Source organism: Solanum pennellii, chromosome 11 (assembly GCF_001406875.1).
Source record: "Solanum pennellii chromosome 11, SPENNV200".
Lineage (NCBI taxonomy): Eukaryota > Viridiplantae > Streptophyta > Magnoliopsida > Solanales > Solanaceae > Solanum > Solanum pennellii.
This window is the reverse complement of record NC_028647.1, coordinates 680,654-702,065: the sequence shown is the minus strand read 5'-3', so window position 1 is coordinate 702,065 and position 21,412 is coordinate 680,654. Positions and strand designations below refer to the sequence as shown.

Below are 21,412 nucleotides of genomic sequence, written 5' to 3'. Positions count from 1 at the left end.
CACATAGTAAAACTTCACTCAAAATTTTATCCAAAAATGACATGCCAAAATTATTTAAAATCTTAGACCAAGTTCTAGGTTAATATTTTATAGGTATATATTTATAGAAAAATTATGATGATATGAAAATCTTTGACCAAACACTAGCTTAATATAGTATAAATATAGATAGATGACATATGTAGATATATTATGATGATAATTTAAATCTATGACCAAATGATAGCTTAATATGATACACATATAAATAGATATAGATATAGACATATAGATTAAGAAGCTATGAAGAAAAAAACAAGAGGCTCCTCACTTGGAGATATTTAATTTATTTTTATTTTTTTTTGTTTCCACCCGGTGTCCGAAGATCATATTAGAGCTCCAACTAAATTTGCATAGCGCACTACAGGACTCATTCGGGGGTGACGCTTCCAACATGATTTTCTCCATATCCAGAGCTCGAACCCGAGACTTCAAGTTAAGAGTGAATCACTTCCATCATAATTTTCTCCATACCCAGGACTCGAACTTGAACTAAGAACCTAATATGCATTCAATATGTTATTTTGATAAACTTTATTGCTAAATAGTACATGTTTTGAAATTATATGTGTATATATATATATAAAAAAAACTCAAAAGGAAGTTCAATACTATATACTATATAATATACATTAAATAAAAATGACTCATATATAAATAATATAATTTTTCAGCAAAAATGTTCAAATGAATCCCCTCAGCCTACCTATTTCATTCCTCCCTCTACGTAATTTATATTGAGAGGTGCACATCGGTGTTTAAGTATGAATGAATTTTACGTTCTTGTTATAAATCATAACAAGTTAAATTAATAATACAAAAATTAATTGCATTTATTTTAGTATAAACAAATAGTTCGTATATTAGTAATTCACTATATTTTGATACACTTTATTAGTAAATATTTCCATAAAAAAAGTAGTTAAATTATACTCCTAAATTTACTTATGTTATCACAAGCATATGAATCGGATCAAACTAATATGAAATTAAGATCCATCTTACCGTTTAAATTTATTATTATCAAATGTTAGACGTCAAGATAATACACCTTATTATAATTAAGAAATTTAATAAATTAAAATTTAATCAAACAATAAACTCAATGTAGTCTATCAAATGAAGTTTAGAGAGGATAAATTGTACGTAGATTTTACTCCTATTTTATAAAGATAAAAATATTATTTTCAAAAGACTTTCATCTCAAGTAGCATATATGAAGACAGTTAAAGTATAAAATATAGAAAAAAAGAATATACAACAAATTATAGGCAAAGTATAATATATAAATATCATTTTAAAAAATATAAAACTCTAATTTAAATATATGATATTATATATTTATTGATTTATATTTCTTTTTATTAAAAAATTCAAACTCACTCATGTGCACTAGGGCATTTGGTGGGACCAATAAAAGCTTCTAAAATCACCAAGAACTTGAATCAACTTTTTTATATTTATTAATGTTTGTCCCAACATTGTTATAATTTGGTCGTTTGGTTTATAATTAAGTTATGCAAAACTAATAATATGATAATAGGTTATGCGCTAAATACTTTTAAAAAATGTTATACTAAATTCGTTATATTATATTATGATGTAATATTGTTTCATTTTATTCTACTGATAAAAGGCTAACATATTAAATAAAATGTTGTCCCACGATAACCATTAATAATAGGATCAAAAATTTACTTAATTTACATAAATCAACGTCATATTAATTTTTTTTATGAATAATTTATTTTCTAATTTAATATTACTCATACATCATTTTTAATATCGCATAACTCATCGCCAAATAAATGATATTTTAATTAAAAAAAATTGATCAACTAAAATGTCGCTTTTAACATATATTTAGGAAATGAGATTAGGCCACATAATCTCAGATTCTTTAGGGCACATAAAAAAATATTGTCGAACGTGCATTGGAGTACTTGTACGATGTGCTGAAATGTTTGTGCATTGTCCTGGATTTTACCAATTCTTGAATTTAGCTCACTTTGCCAGTCCAACCCCTTAACAGAAAGGGGAAAAAATCAAATCTTTGGTTTGCTTTACTTTACCCAAGCGTTACTTGTATACGAAAGAAATAAAACCCTACACCAGAAACATCTTTAATCAGTTCTTGGTCGATAGATGCATCTTCTTGATTAATCAGGTACTTTCTGATGTACCCTTTTCGTTTTCTTGAATTTTAATGATGGGAATTTCATCTTGTGTTGGTTATGGTATCTGAGCTGTGTAGAAATTTGTTTGGGTGTTTGAATTTCATGTTGCATTAGATATGGTCTCTGAATTGTGCAGAAATTAGTTCTGCGTGTGTGTGTGTGTTTGGTGGCATTTGGTTGTCAAGTATAGTCCAAGGATTGGGGAGGTTTTTTTCTTTTTGATATATATATAGCCTTTTGAGTCTTTGAATTTCATTTTGCATTGGCTATGGTCACAGAACTGTGCAGAAATTAGTTCTATGTGCGTGTGTTTGGTGGCATTTGGTTGTCAAGATTAGAACAAGGATTGGGGAGCTTTTTTTTTTATATATATATATAACCTTTTCGGGAATTTTTTGTGTGGGTAGTTTCATCTAACATTTGTTATGACCTGGTTAAGTATATGAAACTAAATGGGGTTTTTGTGTGTACATGTGTTCTGTTTTTGTGATTGAATCTGTGGGTTTATGTTTCAGTTTTGTTTTCGTGAATTAGAGGTTTTATAGGTGCTCTTTTTTGTTGTATGGTAAGTCGGAGATAGCTAGAGTAGGTGGGTGATTGAATGTGATGTTGAAGGCACCTATGTCTCAATGAGCCATTTGATATCCTAATGACTAACGAGGTGAACAATCTTTTAATAGACGAAGTTCAAAAGAAAGAGATGGACATACATGTTTATCATCTTATTTGCTGCCTCAAGCTAACGGCATATCTCAATTTCAAATTGTTAGACTAAGCAGCACATGTTTGTCATGGGATTGCAGATGTCGTACTGTGTGTCTTATATATTTGAGCTTGACTTTCTTTTTATTTAAAAGAAACAGTGTATTTCATTAGTAGCAATCAAGGAAGCAATCTATGTGAAGATAGTGCTTGTGTAATGTGTGTTTAATGTGTTGCTTGTTAAGACTTCTGAATGCCACACCATCATTCAATATTTAACTTTCTCCTCCTTAGGCTAGAAGCAACTTCTAAGCTATTTTTTCCTTAGCAACTTTTAATTCTCATGCAACGACTTTTCGAGATTGCTTGTTGTGGTTTTATATGATTTAGCACAATCTATCTTGTGATGGAAGACTATTAAATAGATAATTCCATAATTGGGTTAGGTGTGTCATCAACTTCGAAAGTAAATGACTCCAAACTTATTGTCCGCTCATGCAAAAAGCTAGACTTTCTAGTTTCTTGTCACTATTTTCTTGCCTTTTCGTCATCTGAAGTCTAAACTCCAGGGAACTTTGATATGTTTCCAATTTACTTATATCATTGTCACTCCGAATCTCCTAGTCTTTTAGTCTTCATGTGGATGGCTCTTATAGGCTTACTGCTTTGGTCTTATACGTGGAAAGCCCGACTCAGTAATCCTTTAGCCATTTCAACTTCAGGTCTTCTTTCCTATATTGTCTCTGTCGTGTGTGTGTACTGCTGATGTTATCAAGGTTCGAGTTTTACTCCGTGTTAAAGAATAATATATTTAGTTCTGGGCGCCGTTTTGATTGTCGTAATCTGAATTAGCCATTTTAAGTAGAGGATCCAAGTTTGACACTATTAATTATGCTTTATTAGGTGCAATATTGTCATCGTAACTAGGACTGTTCTGTTTTGTGGTTCAGAGGGAAGGAATATACCATGGTATTTTAGGCCTTCTCTGCTCGTTGTAAACCAATATTTTTTCTCTTTCCTTCAGATTTTCCTTGGACGAGTAATTTCCTTTTTTTTCTCAAGCAACTTTCTCGTTAATTAGCTGACTATCCTGCTGTAGAGAATTATCGTCATGAACTGAGATTCCTTCCCCGTGTTACTTCTTCCTTCAAAATATTCAATTAGCAATGGATATCTTAATCCACTGCGAAGAGGTTGGAAATGACCTTACGGCTTCTACCCTTCTGCGACACATCAACCTTCTCCTTGGCTGTTATTTTTTGGATTCTTTGCTTTACCCTCATAAAGGTCTTCGCAGCTGCATAGTTTATAGAGGAAGAAGGAAACTTGTAAGGCCTTGACAGAGAGTAGCAGATGCAGTTACTGGTTTTAAGTTGTCACCATTTGTTTGAGTGACCTTGTGAAATGTGAACTATTGATTGATGCTGTAAACTAATATCAATGATCCAAGTGAATGTAACTAACTGAATGAGCAGTGTATTCCGAACATACAGCTTATTTAAATGAGCAAGCATGCAATAGGTTGCCGTAAATGCAATGCCAGCAGATCTGTCTACATGATCTTTTTTCTATTTGTACTTTAATTAATTATTTCTTCCCTTATTATACTGTCCTTATGGGTAATCGGTGCTGTACTTCCATTGCTTTTTCTTTCAGAATACATTATTTCCTGTGGGATCTTGCTGTCATTGTTCTGTTACTGTAATCAGACTCATGAAGGTGTGGCATCAGCACTTGACGTGAAGGTATCTATGCTATCAGAATTGTATGATTGCAGTTAGTTTTCCTTCTGTGAACTAGGAATGTGTTGCTTGTTCTACACTCTGGTACTTATTCTTATGGGAATTTTGTTGCTTGTGCTACACTCTGGTACTTATTCTTCTGGTATCTTTTAGGAAAAAAGGGAAATAAAGTACAGATGTGAAACACACTATCAAGGATATGGAAACAAATTAATTATACATGTCCACCGATAGGTATTATAGAAAACTCCAGATCCTCCTTCAAATAGCTTACTTTACTTTTGAAAACTTCAATAGCTTACTCTTTATTCCAGGAAAAAAAACTTCATTTCTCCCCTTCAGTCAAAAGCTCCAAATATTTTTGCCATTACAGATCTCACTTTTCATATATAAAGTATTGGCAATTTTATAAATAAAATGACTCAGAAAATCTACTCACGTGGATCTAAACAGATACCATACTATATGTGGACAGCTTGACCTTGCATTTTCTGAATCTTTTTCACTATCAAATACCTGTTATGGCCTTGTTTGGCTGCAAAGTTTATTGTAGTTATAATGTTATATTTTTCAACAGCCTATAAGCATGCTGATTTGAGTGCTCAGGTATTTGTGCTTCTCCTGCATATATTGACGTTATTCCACATTTGCTATATAGGATTACTTTCATGATCTGCAGCCTCTTTATCTACAACTTCAGTGACTATAGAAATGAAGCCAAGAACCAACGGGGTGTCAAGGTCCCAGAAGTCCAATGGTGTTCAGAGTGAGGGTCCTAACTGGGTCATAATTGCAGGTAGTGCGTTATTAAGTACATTATCTGTACGCTTAGGCTACAAGCTGAAGCAGGTGCTTGATTCAAGACAGCCAAACAAGACGACCAGCAGTTTGAAAGGTCCTACATTGTTTAAAGCAATTTGGTTTTCTTGTAAAATTATTTTGCCTCTTAGATATGAGAAATGGCTTAAATTGTAGGAAATGAGAAGTCTTCTGATGGAAGTAAGTTAGGGAATGGTCATATGCAGTCAAGCACTTACTATTTTTCCCAAGATGATGATGGCTGCTACAATTGCAACACGGGTATGCAAATTCTTGCCATCCCTTTGATGTTTTATCTTAGAATTTAGGTTGTTCTTTTTGGTGTAAAGAATGTGGCTACTGATTTGATGTTGTCATCATCTTTTTCCTGTACTCCTGTCGGTTGTAACTCCCAAATTTGCGAGAGAATGATTTGAACTAGTAAAGTTAATCACAGAGGCATCATCAACAATGTTTAACATGTTACTGTTGATTATTTGGTTGCTTTCTAACATGAAAATGAGACACGACACTCTTCACAATTTAGACCTGTTTACAGTTATCTTACTTGCTTTAAGAAGTTTATGGTAATGTCAAGTGAAAGATTGAAACTGAGCTTATGTGATCAATATGATGATTTTCTTGGTATACACTATGCTGATTTTTCTCCAAAAACAGAAGGTTAATAAATTACCACTGCAGTTAGTCCAACAGCTAACCTTAAGGAAATAAAGAGTCATGGGAAAAGTCGAGTTCTATTTATGTCTAACCTTTTTGTTCGCATTTTGCACATGCTTATTATTTGATCTTATGGTCCAGTTTGTTTGCTGAAATGTATACTACAACATCTTATGGTGTGTCACTGTTTCCTGCCATATTATGGGGCATGATTTGGGGTATCTCTGTTGGTGGCTCATGCAACTTACGTGTAGCCTAGTTGAACGTACAATTTTCTGGGAACTGCTAGGGTTTCTTTTTTCTCCCATTAGAACTCTTAAAGAGCCCTCAGGCCTTCAGTCTAGTGGACGCAACACAAGTTGTGTGAATAGGTCCTCTAGTTTTTTAGGTATCATTTGGTGGATTAGCTGACGATTCAGTATTTCTTGTGTTTTTTGAGTTTTGTTTTCATCTAATTATTTTTCTCAAGATTAGTGTGCTTGAAATGGTGTGATTAAATGTGCTTCCATCTCTTGTACATCTTACAATAGTCTGTTAACTATTGTTGGCTACTTTTAGTGAACATTTGCTATTTTTATACTGACAGAAGCTGGAGGATTAGGAATTACAAAGCAGCAGTATAATGGGTCTGAGCCTGAAATGGTGCTCCCTCTCGTGGCAGTTCCTGCCATCGGATTCAATAAAGAGAATGGTGGGGTTTGGTCAACCTCTCCTGACCGTCTTGAACTACCACAGAAACCATTTCATCGCTCTAACAGCTCTGAGTCGCCATGTGTCTCTGAATCCGGTTCTGACATATACAGCAAGCGAGAAGTGATACAAAAGCTGAGGCTACAGTTAAAGAGAAGGGACGAAACAATATTAGAGATGCAAGAACAGATTGTAGAGTTGCAAGCTTCTCTCAATGCTCAGATGTCGCATTCCGCCCATCAGCAGTCATTGCTGGATGCTGCCAACAGGGACCTGTTTGATTCGGAGAGAGAGATACAGAGGCTGAGGAAGGCTATTGCAGATCATTGTGTTGGACAAGTAGGTTCTTGCGATAAGCCCCCAACAGTACCTGTATGGCCAGCTGAAGTCCGTTATGGTCATCATTCTAACGGCCACCTTGAAGTTGATAGGAATTCAGATACTTCAGAGAAGGGAAGAGGAGATGGAGAAAGGTTTGAAATGCTGAAGCGCGAAAAAGATGAGTTGAAAGAAGTGATCGAAGGGAAGGATTATCTGATCAAGAACTACAAGGAGCAAACCGTTGAGCTTTCAATCAAGGTCAAGGAACTGCAACAGAGACTGGATGCTCAGCTCCCAAACATTTTGTAGCCGCGCGTTAGAGTTGTGTATTCTTTTGTTTGCTTCCCATTCTCTTGATTGATTTTAAAGCTTCATGATATGGGACTTGCTATTTTCTCAGTTTTATCTGAGTTTTTTCTCCCCTCTCCCTACCTCCACCTTTCTGTTTTGTGTTCATCATGTCGACGAACCGATTTTCGATATACCTGCTCTTAGTATTAGTAGATTGAGTTTGAGGACTGCCCTCCTGTGTTGCTGAACATGTAAAAATGGTTCATCATGCATCTATATGCATTGAAAATTTTTCATCTATATATTCAAGAGACTTTTGCTCAGCAGTTTGATGATATTTGACTTTTGTTACCTCCAAAACAAAAGTGACAAGAGTTATTAGAGCAGCTTGTATACACGTCGATTATATTCTTGATAATCTTACTCACTAGCGTGTAGTGCAAATGAGAAGAAATTATATAGCATATCTTGTTCGGGTTGAAATTTGAATTTTGTTTTATTATGATTCGTTCCTTTAATTAATGGTTAGACTACTCTTTCATTATTAATTAGAGATTTCGAGTTTAAATTTCTTTTATTTTTTTATACGAATTCGAATTTAGTCGGAAGAGACGCATGTCTTTTCGGGTGTGCGGTTTTAATAAAATGAATAAGAAATAAATAAGGCGCCCCAGTTTCCCGCCAAATCAAAAGTTCCCCAATTTTCAACAAAATCACCATTTCTCTAAACCCTATTTTCGTCTTCTTCTTCTCTTGCATTTTCCAAAATCCCAAAAAATCAGTAAGAAGAGAGATCAGGAAGCAACAAGAAGGATGAAGGGTGGTACAGTTCAGATCAATTGGCATGACAGTAAGCCTGTTTTGTGCCTTGATTTTCATCACCTCACCGGCGTTATTGCCACTGGTGGCGCCGACTATGATATCAAGGTTAAAATTACGATTTTACCCTTTTGAGCCTTGTGTTTCTTAAGTTGGTTTGTCTTGTATGCTTCGATTATGCTAATGCTGGATATTGGTTTTAATAATTTTAGTTGGTTAGTCGGATAATATCAACTTTTCATTAATTGATTAGTTTATAGTTTGAATTTGGTTTTTGTTTATTGGGTATTAAAATTTTAAGTTGGTGTAAGAATGTTTCAAATTCAAAGGAAATGAAAACACAGTAGAGGAAAATGAAGAGGAACTCTGCATTTTAGTTAGTTAGTTAATTGTTTGAATTTAGTTTTTGTCAACTCGGTAATGAGATTCGAAGATAGTGTAAGAAATTTTGAAGTTCAAAGGAAATGGCAACACAGTAAAAAGGGGAAATGAAGAAGAAAATAGGAAAGAGGGATGTGAAGAAATAACAAAAATTCTAGAAACGGAAAAGAGGATTTTTTTCTCCATGATGTCCTCGATTTCTTTGAGCGAATAGGAGGACATTTGCTTGTCATGATTGCATAGATAGCAACAATGTAGCGGTACATTTGAATTATTTAAAACAGGGGTGCATATTTAAAAAAGGGGTGCACATCCCAATTGGATAGTAAAAGACATAGAAAGGGAAAGAGACAAGCAAAATCTCATTCACTTTCTTAGTATGGTCTCAATTGGCCCAGAAAGGTAACCAAGAGTTGACACTTCAGACACAGGTTTATAATCATCTTCCTTGCAGGACAATATAAATTTTGGGTATGCATATGATTCCATATTCTCAACATGTGATATTCTTACCAATTGAGGATTTGTCATTTCAATGGGTGTCCACATTAGTAGAATTACAGAACTAGGTATGAATTTTAGTGTATTCTTTAATGGACCAGATTCACCATCCAGTTAACCAAGCAACTACTCAGGAGTTTCATGATCCCTTACCACTGACCCAAAAAACTCATCTTTGTTGAATTAATCCATAATGACTGAGTAGGAGGATGTTTATGCTTTTGATTTATTTCTCTGCAACCTTGAACTATAAGCCGGGTAGTGATGGTGGCCTAATAGCTAATGCAAACTCTTAAAACCTATCCGGTTCTTCTAACTCAACAGAATAAATCACATCTAATATAGATTGTGTTAGTGTCTGAAATCTTACCATCTACTTGAACTTGTTTACTTCAACTTCAACCTGAAGTAACTCTTGCTTGACGAGTGTGAATTCTTTTGCTTCAGATTGCTAAGTCCTGTGTATGATGGAATTTTAAATTGGACACTTGCATGTTGACATATTAACCACTGGTCTCAAAGTTTGCTGATATTTTTAAATGACTTTCATATTATTATTTTATGCTTGGGATGAAATATATAACATCTGGTTCAAAATAAATTCAACAGATGTGGGTGATTAATTCTGAAGAAAATGAAAAGAAAGCGCCTTCAGTTACATACCAGGCTAGCCTTTCTTACCATAGTGGTGCTGTGAATGCTCTTCGGTTCTCCCCTTCAGGTGAAGTTGTTCATCTTGCTTTATTAAAAGATTCTGGTAGCTAATCACTGAAAGCATTAATTTTACAAAGGCAAGAATTGGTACATTTTTATATCCTGTCGAGTGTTGGAGTTTCATCTGAAGCTGCAGGTTGTTATGTGCAGTTTATGAATATGGTTGTTTGACTGACTTGGCTTTCTTCTCTCTGTATCTGTGTACCTCCCTGAAGAAAAATGTAATATTGGTTCAAGAGAGGGTCAGCGTTGGTAATGTTATTGCTGACTTTACTAAGTTGCAATTAGCTGTACACTTGGTTAAAAAATTCCTTTTTTTCTTTCAATTATTACCTTGTTTGAAATAGACTTGTAGGCTTTCATGTTAGTTTCAGTCTTTGAGAAAGCTGATGGCCTGTTAACCAATTTCTTGAAATAATAATTGCTGTGAGAAGAATCGTTTCCTGGTGGACTATGTATTGCTTTAAATATTAATATTAGAAAGTTGGAATATCAGTTGTAGATATTCTATTAGCTTGAGTGATTCTCTGGGATTGCTATAGGTTATGAAATTCCTGCAGAATCTTTTTGCAGAATCGTAGTCAGATTTGTTAGATAGTGAGTTGCAATGACATTCACGAAATCATCATTACCTTTGACTATGCAGAGAAGGTTGCTCGTACAGTCTTACTATAAATGAATTAACAGATAACAATGTTTCTCTCAGTATTTGTAGCATTTGATTCAACATGTCTGAAGAACAACTTGATGGAGAGTCATGGTGATAGTCTTTTGGGGATTTTACTTGCTTCTAGGTCTATGCCATCTTACAAGCCTCACTTCTCTGGGTTAATCAATACGTTGGAAATGTTAATATTTAACTGTGGTTACTTCATTTTTAGCTACCTTTTCATTTATCAAAACTTCTATTATCACTGAACTTCCAGTGTATGCCTCCATCTGATTTCTTGAACTGTTTGATAATATACTTGTACCTATCTAGTCAGCCAGCAAACTGAATTATCATTTTTTTTTGGTAATATGCAGGAGAGCATTTGGCCTCTGGTGCCGATGGTATAGACTTGTCCCTATATATCTCTTAATTTAGTCTGGATCAAATAATTTGACAATTTCTAACAACTGCTCCTGATGTAGGTGGCGAGCTCATCATTTGGAAGCTACATTCTTCAGATGACAGCAAAACATGGAAAGTCCTAAAGACGTTATCGTAAGCCTTTCATTTGGTCCTATCGCCTTTATGAATTACTAAGCACTCATAAAACCGCAATCGCTCCATGGAACATTAGCTACTGCTTTTCTAGTTTTATTCTTATGGAAAGCCAGAGAATCATTAGAACACACTGTTTGGGAATGTCCTGCATTTTTCATTGTGATCTTTATCCTTTTTCTCTTGTTAAATAAATTTTTAAATCTGGTGTTGGAAGAAAGGAAAAGTTATAGTTGGCATTTCAGTAGCGGACTTAAGTTAGTGGATGCAGTTGGTGGAAGAGGGTTTTGCTTTCGGGATTATAGGATATTATAACCACATGAAATAGTTGAAGTGTATGATAACACATAGCGTTGATTATAGAAAAAGCAAGTCATGTTGATTATATTCTTTCATTTTTTTTTTAATAAAATAAAGTAAATTAACATGATCATATTCTAAGTGTCTATTTGTTTGGATTGTATTTTGGTTTAAGCAGAATGTTGCAATAAACCAGCATATGTATAATAATCCCTAGTTTTGCAGGGAAAAACAGTTTTGTGTTAATAACATTTAGCAAGAATGTTATTGTATATATAGTTAACTTTTGTTAACCTCTACTTCAAATAATAAATAAACACTATACAAATAATCCATAATATTTTAATAACCATATTAAACAAGACTTTTCAAATGTTAATCTATAACTTTGTATATAAGTCACAAAAGGAGCATAATCATTGTTGTCATGGAATTATTTCTGATTTGATACTAGTACTCATGAGTTCACTTCTCTCAGATTTCACCGGAAGGATGTATTGGACTTGCAGTGGTCTGCTGATGGTTCTTTTTTGATTTCTGGTTCTGTTGATAATTCATGCATCGTATGGGATGTCAACAAAGGTAAAATAAAAGAGGATCTAACTTGAAGAGTTTTTGCTAAGATAAATAAAAATTAATACTAACAGTTGGCCAGTTCCTTCATCAGGTTCTGTTCATCAGATTTTGGATGCTCATTTGCACTATGTGCAAGGTGTGGCATGGGATCCATTGTCCAAGTATACTGCTTCACTCAGTTCAGATAGATCTTGCCGGATTTACAGCAATAGACCATCTAAAACAAAAGGAGTTGAGAAGTTGAATTTTGTGTGTCAACATGTCATTATGAAGGTTGAACCACAACTGCCGGATGAGTCCAAGGTCAAATATCATATCAGTTTCTCAATGTCTTCTATTTACAAGTGAATGTTAAATGCATAATAACTTTGGCGCTTCCAAATTCATGCAGTCTACTAAAAATCATCTCTTTCTTGATGAGACACTGCCATCTTTCTTCCGAAGGTTATCTTGGTCTCCTGATGGTTCCTTTCTGCTTGTGCCTGCAGGTACAACCTTGAAACTAAAAGTCCTAATTATGAGTCTGTGCATTTTGATTATTCTTTCTACCCGTGTCGGAATGTTCTCCTGCTACCTCCTGCACCCCCACCCCTCCGAAAGAAAAAGACGAAGAAAACCATCCTCAAAGACAAAAAGAAAAGGAAAGCTCTATCAAGACTTCATGTGTTCTTTGCCTTAAAACACACCTCTTTGTTCTTGCAGTGACATGACATTGGTGTCAGTTCAGTCACCCTGTGAAATATCATCAACAGTTTTATTTTTCATTGAAGGAGTATTACGATATTTCTCTACTTTCTGAACAAGCCAATAATGAAGCATCGGGACCTTCTTTTGCAGTCCAAATATAAAAGTAGTGCACGAAAATTTTCAGATTAAAATCATACCATAGCCCACGTTGTGAACTGTGTCTTGACATTTTGCAGCGTCAGGTTAATTTCCACATAACACCTGTTTTATAGTTCTCATTTAAGCTTTATCTTTGGACTCTCCATTTGCTTTTTTGGCAATTTACTGTTTTTGAAATGTTGAAATGTACTTGAGATAGAACTTCCAGAGAGAAACTTGAACTTCTTCATATTCTTCATGTGATAGTGCTAATGCGATAGATTATAGGCATCTGACCTGTATTCCTTTTTTTTTTGTTTATTATTATTTTTATGATTATCATTTTTGAGGTGAATGGGAAAAAGGGAACTGGCAAAGTAAAGGTAGAAGGTTTGAGAATAGACATGTTTTGCTATTTCAGGTTCTTACAAGTTTACACCTGCTTCAGAACCAGCGAACACTGCTTATGTGTTTTCTAGGAAAGATCTTACAAGGCAAGAATCTTATGTCTTTTTCGTACTGTTGTATTTTTATTAGAGCGAATCCATTATATTCCCTCTAGCTCACAACAATCTGATACTTGCGCATCAACTTTGTTGGATTTTGACAGGCCAGCTTTAATGCTCCCAGGTGCCAGTAAACCTGTCATTGCCATACGCTTCTGCCCCATGACATTTAGCTTGAGAGGATCAAGCAATTGTAGGTTCTCCTGCTGGATATCTTTGAGCTGATTGCACTATGTTATGCTCTGATACCCAATTCTTTTAATGACTGCAGCATCATTCTTCAAGCTTCCTTATCGTCTTATTTTTGCTGTGGCTACATTGAATTCCTTGTACATCTATGACACAGAAAGTGTTCAACCAATAGCTATTGTAGCTGGTCTTCATTATGCTGCTATAACAGACATAGCATGGTATTCCTGGCTTCAATATTCTTTTTCAAATGCTGTCAGTACTCCCATTCTCTTCCAGAAATTGATTAAATTACTCTTCTTTTGATGAAGGTCGGCTACCGGAAAATATCTGGCTTTATCCTCCCAAGATGGCTACTGCACTCTGCTAGAATTTGATAATGAGGAACTAGGATCCACTTTCTGTAGGCCAGGTTTGCTGTGTTCCCCCAACTAACATCTACTGTTTTATCCATGTGTTCTACATACCGGACTAAACATATCTTTCTAATTGGAATTTTTCGCAGAAAAAGAAGCAGCTGGAGATGATAAAAATAGTGTGCTGAAACAGGAAGAAACTGTTCCAGAAATTATTAGCAGTGATAAATGCATGGATATAGACAGTGCAAAACAAGAAGAGAAAACAGAAGTGAAACAAGAATCAACAATATCAATCCCTCAAATTCCTAAAAAGGCTGCCAGAAAGAGGATTACACCAATGGCCATTGATTAATTTTTGGCAGTTATCTGAAATTCCAGTGTTTTTTTTTTGGTTCTATTTCCTTTTATAAGGGAATCTGAGAGCTCAGAAAGTGTTTTGAGTGAGATTTGGACAATTTTTCATGTACATATGTATACCAGTAATATTATAAGCCAAGTCATTTGCTGAATATTTTTCCAGTTATATATATCAAGAGTGATTTTTAACCTAATGTAACACTAAATCAGACTAACATTAGATAAAGTATGTTTGGTCAATTTAATTGATTTTGTGACCTTTGATAAATTATATTTTGGTCGTTTATATTTCATGAGTTAACAACAACAGAAAGCTGAGGAGATATTATACTTCTTCTCATTAGTGTATAATTTTTTGAAAAACTACATAACATATTGTTTCCAAATATTACACTAAACAAGACAAACATTCTGGGAATGATATACATTTTTCTCCTTCCCTCTTACAACAAATTTAGTGAACCACCCCAAAATAAAAGATGAACAATTTCGCGGTACAAAACTCACTGTAACTATACATTTTTGTCCAAAATTGCTTTGCAAAATTGATAGACCTCCATAGAAAAACATAAGCTGTTAGAGTTCCTTCTTATGATACATCATCAGTCCAAGCTATTAAATCTGCAACAAACATATTAGCTCACTAAATAGGATATCTGGATATATAAAGCATTTTGTGTCATAATATTATAATGTAGATCTTGGAGCTAAGTGAAGCAAATTTCTACGAGGCTATGCAACATTTCTTCGTGCTTAACTAGAGGCGAATATGGATAGCCATAACACATCACACAGGGAAGAAGAAGAAGAAATACTATTGACTTGACCAATATTAAGCACAAGTATCAAAACTTACTCTCTTTGTTGATACAATGACGTATGTTGATAGCTATCATGCAGGTATGAGAAGACCATTTCATTCCAAAGATCAGGAAGTCCAGGTAGACACCAGTGGCTGCAATCAGATAGAGATGGATTATCACTCCAAAGACCAACATGTGCATCTTTCCTGAACGCGGACATGGGAGTTATGTGTAGCACATTAACTGGAACTCTCATGCTGTGTGCCACTTCTAGTACAGCATCAGAAAATGAGCTATTCTCCTGACCATTAGTCTCTGAAAGAGGTTGATTTGTCACATTGCACATCCGCTGAGTTAAATTGCTGATAAAAACCAATATGTATTCATTAGTTGCAATGATATAATATGTTAGGTCTATCGGAAACAACCTCTCTACCCCACAAAGGTAGGGGTAAGGTTTGCGTACATCCAACCCTCCCCAGACCCCACAGTGTAATTACACCAGGTATGTTGTTGTTATTGATAAAATATCTAACATACTATATCAACAGCAATAACATACTTAGCGTAGTCCCACAAGTGTGGTCTGGGGAGGGTAGAATGTGCGCAAACCTTACCCCTACCTAGTTGAGTCAAATTTTGTGTTATATATAAAGCTGGAGAAGCCAAACGTGGTGTTCTATTGAATATTTTCCATAAAATTGGAACTGGCAGAAATCAACATCATAACTTTTCGAACATTAATAAAATTCACAAGATTCAATTAAAAACTTTAACATTGTTTGAGATTAGTTATGATCCTTTTAAAGTTGTGCTAAGACATTCGTTACTTTGAGATGGTACTGTATTCTGGATGTATTTCTCTTGCAGCATTTTCCTTTTGCTGGAGACACTCAAACAAATTTTCGACTTTTTAAAAGAATTGCTTTGAATCTTGAAATATCAAAGAAATGTTCAAAAGGTCCATCCAATTATTACCAGCTCCAATTTGTAGAAACTTTCTACTGAGAGATCCAAAAGCATTCATCTGTATAGAAGGCATAGCTATCAACAAGTACCTCCAATGAGAAGGTTCAAACGTTCTGAAAAAAACACGCGTCCTGTTACGGTTAATTTTGGTATCAATCCAGGATGACCAAGTCTCAAGGGCAGTTCTGAATGCCGTCTGAATTGACATTCCAATCCTCAGTGTACTATTTACTTGGAAATAGCACCCCCTATTCAAAGAAAGATTAAGAAGCATCATGAGAACAACTGAAACACAAAATACCCGCTTCTGCATGAAAACTAAGAAGGAAACACTAGGTGCATTATCGAGCGCATAAACGTTTCCTTGATCTTGCTTACTATTTAGAACCTAAGAGTTTATAAAACCTACTGACAGAAATGCTAAAATTCACACCATGAAAGAAATGAAAAGTACGGAGACATTTCTACATTAAGGGGATTGATATCTGAGCTAGCTTTTGATTTGGAATGTGGTAGATGAACAAAAATGAACACAAGATTCCCGGAAAGTTTAAATGTTTGGGCTTCAAACATTATCCTCAGACCTTCCTGTTTTTTGCATATTCATATAGCGAGTGGCTAATAACCTTTGAAGGCCCTAAACAAATGATTTGAGGTAACTAATGAAACTAAATAGAAGCAATGCATTCATGCACGAGGGACCTCCTAAAATGAACTCTCACTGTGGGAACAAAAAATTCTACTAACTACCCTTTAATCCAAGCTAGTTGGGGTCAGAATTATGTGTCCTCACTATGGAACGAGCAATTCCAATTTCAAGTGGCTTTGACACCTGTCCTATTGAGACTTCAACCAAATTCTTGTGGAACACAGAGGGATACTCGCACATGCTAAACAGGGGCGGATACAAGTGAAAAAGGCGGAAAGGGGAATGACGATTAAAAGGGGGAGTCCATACATGATGGCCCTTCAAATACTGCAAAAATTGTCATGTTGTTATTGTTCGTTTAGCTCAATGACAGTTTTGCAGTATATGAAGGTAGCTACAGTTTGCTATTATGTATATATAGTCGCAAAGTAATAAAACTTGTATTAGTAAAAGAACAAAGTGCACTTACACTCCAAAAAGCTTCCCAGGTACCCACCACTGTCCAGAATTGAATATGAGGACGTCTGCATTGATCCACTCATCGCTGATATCATCAAGCTTGTCCAACGTAAGGGTTGATCTAACTCTCTTTATTCCATATTTGGAAGACCAAGTATGTTGGACAAGGAATACAGATCGATAAAATTCGACAGTGAAATTGAAGGAACTAAACCTCACTCCCAGAAATCGAATTAATTTTGTGATCTTATTCCCATTTACTTCATATACACTTCCCTTATCTTGCACCCCTGTCATTAGAAGGCATATCAAAGACTCCCATTGAGTCCTACTCATCGAGTCTCCAACAAAAACAATTCTTTTATTTCGGAGAATTTCCAACATATGATACACGTTAAACCTGGGGAGTTCACAATTCCTTGGCTTCCACCTCCACTTAAGATAATCATCATTGATTCTACCATTAGCCAAACAGTTGAATCCTTTCTCCACAAAGGGGCATTCTGAGGCATTGTACAAGGGGTAGCTGTTATCAACTACCCATTTTCCATCAAATATGTCACAAAAACTATCCGAACCATTAAAACTAACAAATTTCTCCTCATGAAATGATTTTGTAAGATTGGGAAGGACATACAAATACCCTCCTCCAATTGCCAAGAAAAAGGAAACAACAGATCCAATTGCTATAAGTACACGAAAAAGTCTTGAAACCTCACTTTTCCTACTAAATCTAGGGCTGCTAACCGACTTATCAAACAATCTAGGGCTGCTAACTGCCAATGCCCTCTGTTTATGAGAGAGACTTCTACCTAAAGTACTCATTTGTCCTAGTTATTGGTTCCACCACTTCCAATAACCAATGCAATAACCTTCAAAACACATTCTAGTCAGCACTACTGATCGTTCACATGCCAAGCTAATCCATCAGCAAAATCTCCCAGAAACCACTAGCCCAACTACCAATTACCAAATCCAGTAGAACCCCTTTCCAATCTTGATTCACTTAATCAATAAAAACTCAAACTTTAGCACAAAAATAATCCAAGTAACCACCAGCCCAACTTTTACCAAATCCAGTAGAACCCCTTTTGAATATTGATTCACTTCATCAATAAAAACTCAAACTTTACCACAAACTATCATTTAACCAAATCTACTACAACCCCTTTTGAATCTTGATTCACTTCACCAATAAAAACTCAAACTTTAACACAAAAACATCCAAGATACCACAGCCCAAATACCATTTAACCAAATCCAGTATAACCCCCTTCTGTATCTTGATTCACTTAATCAATAAAAACTCAAACTTTAACACAAAATACTACCATGCTATCAACAATGGATATATACATATACAACCATTTTTTGTTTCAAACAACAAAAGAATCCCACCCTTTTCAAATCAAAGAAAAAATTAGACAGATTTTGAGAATGATTTAGACAACTTACAGTGGTTTTATGCAAATCTTGAATATTGATATTAGATCGAAATAGATTATGGAAATAAGCACCTGAATAAAGAAAGAGAGATTAGTTGCAAAATTGGTACGTGGGATGCAGACTATCCAACAGAACAGAGTGGGTGCCCTTTTTTTTCTTAAAATTTTCCCCCCATATTCAATTTCTTTTTTCTTATTTTTTGCTATATTTTTATTTTTAAAATTTTATTTATTTAGTTTCTAGATTGTTCAAAAGTTTTGTGTTTTTTTTTGTCACCATTTCAATTGTTCTTATTCAAAATTGTAAAGTTTTTTTATATACTTTATTTGTTTCAAGAAAGTTTTTTAAAAGGGAACAAATAGGTTTCTACAAGGAAAAAGTATGATAGTATTTTCATTTTGCAATTTAGAATTGATATAGTATGGTATTGTTAATAAAGTGATTTATATGTATTTTTATCGTTATATAAAGAAAGAAATATTGAAAATATTCATGAACTTATTTAGTTCATCTCTCGAGTTATGATCTTATAATACGGGTAAAATACATCGATCTCACCAAGTTTAGTGTGTTTTTAACATTTATCTCGGGGTTTTATTCAAAGATTTATGTTTTTACAAGAGTTTAAGACCACTTGTTATGTCGTGGTAAATTGAGGATGTATCTTAGTTTAGTTAATCGAATAGAGGAACGTTTTAAAAGGTGTCAAATCGTAAAAAATACATATAGTAGGTCTTGTGTAACAACTAATTTGGATTTATTAATTATACTTGTTTTTTGTCATTTGTATAGTAATATAGATTTATATGTGAGAGTTCAAGTTGTTAGTACGATTACTAAATCATAACTTTTGTAGTATATAATATACTTTTTTTTTCTTTTAAAAGAAAATTACAATCTCATCTCACTTCATAGGATACACTTTGGAAATAAATAAATAAATAAAAAATATTATTCTATAAGATTTTCAAATATTAATATAATTAAAATTAATCCTTCAATGATGAATGAATTTTTTATTAGGTTGTATTGAATTATAATTCATTTTCTTTGCCCTCAACTTTATTTGGTACCTTTGTTGATTACATCTTTATACAATTTCTTAAGTTGTACTTAATTCTTAATTTTATAGATTAAAAAACATGTTATATATTTATTGATTTATATAATTAATGAGTTGGTGTAATATTTGTTTCCTTGGTAGAGCCTCATACAAGTAAATATTGAATAGGTGATGCTTAAAGGATGGAATTTTGTCAAAATCAATCGTTTTATTGTTATTACTTAAAGAATTGCCAAAGAATCATAATTGATTTTTAAGTATAATCTCATTGTCCATTTTTATAATATGATAATTTATTATATAAATTTTTGAATATAATAAATTCAATATTTTGATCAGAAAAAAAAATATTCATAGATAATAGTAGAAATACATTAAATAACCAATAAATTATTTTTTAATTTTATAAAATGAACAAATAAAAATTAATATCTATTTTTATAATCATCGATAATTGAAAGTATGAGAGATAAGCATTGATATATGAAATATTCATGAAATTGACGCAAATTATTAGTTTCATCGCAATTATTGATTGTCTTAAAATATCGATCTATTTAACTAACTAAATATAAATGTACCTCACAATACCCTTCAATTTGTCATATGATATAGCAAATGATTTCAAACTCTTGTAGGTAAATGATTCACTTAATAAAAAAGTCGAGAAATTTTTTGAAAACACTCTTAAATTTGATGAAAATTTAGGAATGTATTTCACTTATACTGTAAAATTAAAAATGTATTTAAATTTCACTTAATCAATTAAAAAATATTTTTACAATTATGAATAATTTTTGAAAATAAAATTAATCATTTACCTTAAAGTTAGAAGTAGTTTTAATAATTCAAACCATAGTAATAGTCTATATATAGGACAGCTATAACCTGTTAAAATAAAACCATCACAAGTCTCCATACTACTCTAATTGTGTTCACATGTGCTATGTTCTTGGGATTACTCAATTAAAATATAAAAATGTGTTTCAATAATTATTATTTATGCATAAGATTAAATAATTATATGGAAAATATATGAAGTTTTAACAAAATAAATATAACTTTTGACTCGTGTGTTGTATAAATTTTATAATTTTGATATATGTTCGAGAACTAAACTTAATATGTTCTCGAGAAAAATGAGATAACTTTTTTTTAAAACAGAATGAAAATAGTATGATAAACAAATTGAGATAAAAAAAAACACAAACAAAATTCAAAGTTTATTACTACCTCTATCCTATATCAATTATCACCATAATTCCAAATTACTTGTCAATTACAAAATTAAGGTAGAATTAAGTAACTTTATCTTTATAATTTCTTTCTTTTTTGAAAATGTAAATAATTTGTAATATTCCAAGAAGATTTAGTTGTAACCTAATAAAATTATTATTTTTATGTATATTTTTTTTAAAGAGGTGTATATAAGAGGAAAAAAAAACTAACATATGATCAAGAAAGAACTATTAAAATGTGATTATTTAATTAGTTAGGCTCATGCATTTGCAGGTCTATCGTGTCCAATTATTCTTATATCAATATTATTTCTTATACCGTAATTTATTTAAATTTATCCTACTTTTTCGATAAACGATTTATAATACATATTAGGCATATACTTGAGCCAAGCAAATAACTATTTTCTTTCCATATCATAATAGTTCTATAATAGTTTATATTTTAATTTTAAAGTTGTAACCTATGATTTAATTACTAATACAATGTGCATGAACGAAAATGATCATGCAAGATGTTGACTTTCAAATGATTTTAAATATTATGAATTTTTGATGATGTCTTTTAAGTTGACTAATACATTTACATAGTTCATATATATATATATATATA

The 21,412-nt window shown here is 33.2% G+C and overlaps 3 protein-coding genes across 4 annotated transcripts; 2 read left to right on the top strand and 1 right to left on the bottom strand.

Annotated features, from left to right (window-relative positions):
* The first annotated feature begins 1,970 nt into the window (after nt 1-1,970).
* Nucleotides 1,971-7,770, top strand: LOC107005085. Its single transcript, XM_015203577.2, has 5 exons — nt 1,971-2,206; nt 4,575-4,663; nt 5,319-5,555; nt 5,636-5,740; nt 6,723-7,770. Exons 3-5 carry the CDS (start codon nt 5,372-5,374, stop codon nt 7,454-7,456), a joined length of 1,023 nt encoding a protein of 340 aa, XP_015059063.1. The 5' UTR covers nt 1,971-2,206; nt 4,575-4,663; nt 5,319-5,371; the 3' UTR covers nt 7,457-7,770.
* Nucleotides 7,771-8,106: 336 nt separating this feature from the next.
* LOC107003173 (chromatin assembly factor 1 subunit FAS2) lies at nt 8,107-14,417 on the top strand. The gene is made up of 12 exons (XM_015201449.2): nt 8,107-8,365; nt 9,749-9,860; nt 10,880-10,906; nt 10,988-11,060; nt 11,839-11,942; nt 12,028-12,239; nt 12,328-12,424; nt 13,183-13,255; nt 13,372-13,460; nt 13,539-13,677; nt 13,768-13,868; nt 13,962-14,417. Exons 1-12 carry the CDS (start codon nt 8,252-8,254, stop codon nt 14,165-14,167), a joined length of 1,347 nt encoding a protein of 448 aa, XP_015056935.1. The 5' UTR covers nt 8,107-8,251; the 3' UTR covers nt 14,168-14,417.
* A 70-nt stretch (nt 14,418-14,487) lies between these two features.
* Nucleotides 14,488-18,654, bottom strand: LOC107003401 (protein trichome berefringence-like 7). Of its 2 annotated transcripts, XM_015201725.2 has the most exons (4): nt 17,063-18,651; nt 16,034-16,192; nt 15,029-15,337; nt 14,488-14,793 (listed from the first exon to the last, which is right to left on the bottom strand). In XM_015201725.2, the coding sequence occupies exons 1-4, from the start codon at nt 17,875-17,877 to the stop codon at nt 14,775-14,777; spliced, it is 1,302 nt and encodes a 433-aa protein (XP_015057211.1). In that variant the 5' UTR covers nt 17,878-18,651; the 3' UTR covers nt 14,488-14,774. The 2 variants fall into 2 exon arrangements, with proteins under 2 accessions (XP_015057211.1, XP_015057212.1); XM_015201726.2 differs by lacking the exon at nt 14,488-14,793 and having other exon boundaries at nt 15,207-15,337; nt 15,954-16,192; nt 17,063-18,654.
* Between the last annotated feature and the right edge of the window lie 2,758 nt (nt 18,655-21,412).

What these genes read in the sequence shown, in the direction of transcription:
- LOC107005085 (XM_015203577.2), top strand. Translation starts at nt 5,372, where the DNA reads ATGAAGCCAAGAACCAACGGGGTGTCAAGGTCCCAGAAGTCCAATGGT. An exon ending in GACGACCAGCAGTTTGAAAG is followed by an intron (nt 5,556 to 5,635) that starts GTCCTACATTGT and finishes CTTAAATTGTAG; the next exon opens with GAAATGAGAAGTCTTCTGAT. An exon ending in CTGCTACAATTGCAACACGG is followed by an intron (nt 5,741 to 6,722) that starts GTATGCAAATTC and finishes TTATACTGACAG; the next exon opens with AAGCTGGAGGATTAGGAATT.
- LOC107003173 (XM_015201449.2), top strand. Translation starts at nt 8,252, where the DNA reads ATGAAGGGTGGTACAGTTCAGATCAATTGGCATGACAGTAAGCCTGTT. An exon ending in CTTTCTGCTTGTGCCTGCAG is followed by an intron (nt 12,425 to 13,182) that starts GTACAACCTTGA and finishes TTGCTATTTCAG; the next exon opens with GTTCTTACAAGTTTACACCT. An exon ending in TCTAGGAAAGATCTTACAAG is followed by an intron (nt 13,256 to 13,371) that starts GCAAGAATCTTA and finishes GGATTTTGACAG; the next exon opens with GCCAGCTTTAATGCTCCCAG.
- LOC107003401 (XM_015201725.2), bottom strand. Translation starts at nt 17,877, where the DNA reads ATGAGTACTTTAGGTAGAAGTCTCTCTCATAAACAGAGGGCATTGGCA. An exon ending in CCTGGGAAGCTTTTTGGAGT is followed by an intron (nt 16,193 to 17,062) that starts GTAAGTGCACTT and finishes TTCTTTGAATAG; the next exon opens with GGGGTGCTATTTCCAAGTAA. An exon ending in TTTGAACCTTCTCATTGGAG is followed by an intron (nt 15,338 to 16,033) that starts GTACTTGTTGAT and finishes GGTTTTTATCAG; the next exon opens with CAATTTAACTCAGCGGATGT.